A 2,500-nucleotide genomic window follows, 5' to 3' on the forward strand; every position below is an offset into this window, starting at 1 on the left:
CTGATATAGTGATACTTATTTATTTACAACGCGTGTATGTTTCAGGAAGCGATGGTGAAATTGATGCGACCAACGCCTACACTACCAATGGAGCATCCTCTACTCAGTTACGAGTGCCACGAATCCGATAGATGGACGTCACATGAAATGGACGCGTTCTATCAGGGACTGCTCAAGTACAACAAGGACTTCTCCGCGATTTCGCGGGACGTCGGTGCCAAGACTGCGAAACAATGCGTGCAGTTCTACTACCTTTGGAAGAGGCTCTGTCCTGACGAGTACAAGAGTCTGCGTATTTGTCATGGAAAAGCGAAGATCAAGAGCGAAATTAAAGATAGCAAAGATACCAAAGAGCTACGCGACGCCATCGCGTCCGTGTCGGAAATGGACTTTAGTGAAGACAAATCAATCCTTCATCGTACACTGGTAAGCTTAAATATATTTAGTCGCTTTTGAGTTTAACAATGCAATACTAATACATAAACTAATAATACTAAATTACATAAAAGCGTAAATGTGAATATGAAAACATATTCTTTATTTTGTTGTCTATTCAGCTACAATCAAGCGGAAGAGAAAATTCGGCGACTCTGACCACTAGCGAAGGAGAGCTGAGGTTATTCGCATACGACTGTACAGATGTAAGTAATAATACTTCTTATTATACGACCATCTCACGTATAATTGTTCTTACAATTAATTACACGAGGACCACATATCTAACTCTTGATAATAATTATTCAAAGTCAAACTAAAGTTAACTTAAGAATAAATTTAAATCTCAATTAGGCAATACACATTGCTGTAATATATTTTAATAGAATATTATAAAACAAATCAACTGATTCAGAGAAAAATATACATTCACATAAGTTATTTTTATGTCTGCTGCTCACCGCATATCCTATTTCTTCACGTATGCCGAGTACGAAGAATTTTTTTAAATATATATTACATTTCGATTATACTTTTTAATATAAAAGAATAATTTTTGTCTTTGTAAAATATTATTTGATATCAACTTTATTTAACAATTTCGTACTCGGTGTCAAATATCTTACACGCATAGATACGTGTGAAGATACCTAAGTGTCGCATGAGATTGATTGCTGATCCGTCGTTTTCTCACGCTTCATTTTAAGAGAATCGAGGATGTTGTGCGTTGTGTGACCGTTGCGTTACTTATCTGTCGTCGCCGTGTCGTTTGTTTGTGTTGTTTATTTTGGCTTTGTGTTTTCTTTGTGTTGTCAGAGCTTTAGCGGAAGTGTAACAGTAACGATGGCCGGAAGCACCCAAACCGCCCAAATCGGCAATACCAGCCACGCCACAGTCAACACCAACTCACAAACTCACACTAGTTCTGAGCAACAACTACCCGTGCCTACCCCACTTCACTACCCCTGCAAGATTTGCGGGAAGTAAGTCTCCAATCTCTAATCTAAATTATCCATTTCCAATAATTAACGGCGGAGCTCATGCTCTAACGGCAAGTATTGGCGCATTTCACATAGAGATCCTTGCTTGTAGAGGGACAGAATGCATATGATCTAAAAATGAATATAGTGAACCGATGCCACACACACAGTTATATAATTTCAAAATTTTATACATATACGTGGTATATACCACGTGTATATACTTCGTCAAATGATTCGTAACAATAAAAATAAAAACTATTTTAAGCAAATTAATGCAACAGCAAAATACATTTTGAAAACAGAAATATAATTAAACAGCATCTTTGAATACTTTGAAAAATAGAATCAACCCTGTACATAACTTGTGATAAAACTGATTTTTTTTCTTGATAAACTACATATTGATACATTTTTAGAAACTATATACACAAACGCCATTCACGATATACATCACGATTTACTAAAACTTAATATTTTTAATAAATAAATATGACAACGATATTTATTGTATAATATACCGTTATTAATTTTGTTTGATTTACTGCTGAATTCAATTAAGATATTTACGAACATTTTTAATCCGTTTTTTGCCATTGGCGATTTTGATTAATCATTTAATTTTTTGTTAAATATGCCTGGCACATTCTTATATTCTATCAATATTTTAATTTGCTGCCTATATTCTCCCAATTGTATTTCTCTATGTCTTACTTTCCAATAAAAATATATGTATAAATCGGCTATATGGTATGTTATATATAATTAAAATCAAATGCATAACGCAAGCATGATTTGTTAGACTGCTGTTGCTATGTCGATATTTCCGACTTTTTACATTGTGTATTAAATATTTGTAAACTTACACTATGAGTGTCTTCAGACATAATCCAATGCTTGCAGAAATGTTTCTGAATGTGTACTTAAATTTCAATTATTTCTACGTATATTTGCATTATTTCTTATGAATTATTAACACGCGAATCTCATAACAATCTTACAACCGGGAGCGTGTTTATGCGTGTAGACTTCGCAATGTTAGATTTTGTTCATGTTTCGTTCAATCTCCCTAATGTATATATATA

General features: G+C 33.9%; 2 protein-coding genes across 2 annotated transcripts in view; both read left to right on the top strand.

Annotated features, from left to right (window-relative positions):
• LOC108747043 overlaps positions 1–1,422 on the top strand; it is a 35,611-nt gene extending 34,189 nt beyond the window's left edge. Inside the window, exons 9-11 of the mRNA XM_018484274.1 lie at positions 46–426; positions 558–641; positions 1,252–1,422. Coding sequence (XP_018339776.1) covers positions 46–426; positions 558–641; positions 1,252–1,422 — 636 coding nt within the window. The remainder of the gene's footprint in view (positions 1–45; positions 427–557; positions 642–1,251) is intronic.
• Positions 585–2,500, top strand: part of LOC108747079 (putative uncharacterized protein DDB_G0294196) — a 3,221-nt gene continuing 1,305 nt past the window's right edge. Inside the window, exon 1 of the mRNA XM_018484334.1 lies at positions 585–649. The gene's annotated coding sequence lies outside the window, so the exon portion shown is untranslated. The remainder of the gene's footprint in view (positions 650–2,500) is intronic.

This window comes from Trachymyrmex septentrionalis, unplaced genomic scaffold (genome assembly GCF_001594115.1).
Source record: "Trachymyrmex septentrionalis isolate Tsep2-gDNA-1 unplaced genomic scaffold, Tsep1.0 scaffold190, whole genome shotgun sequence".
NCBI lineage: Eukaryota > Metazoa > Arthropoda > Insecta > Hymenoptera > Formicidae > Trachymyrmex > Trachymyrmex septentrionalis.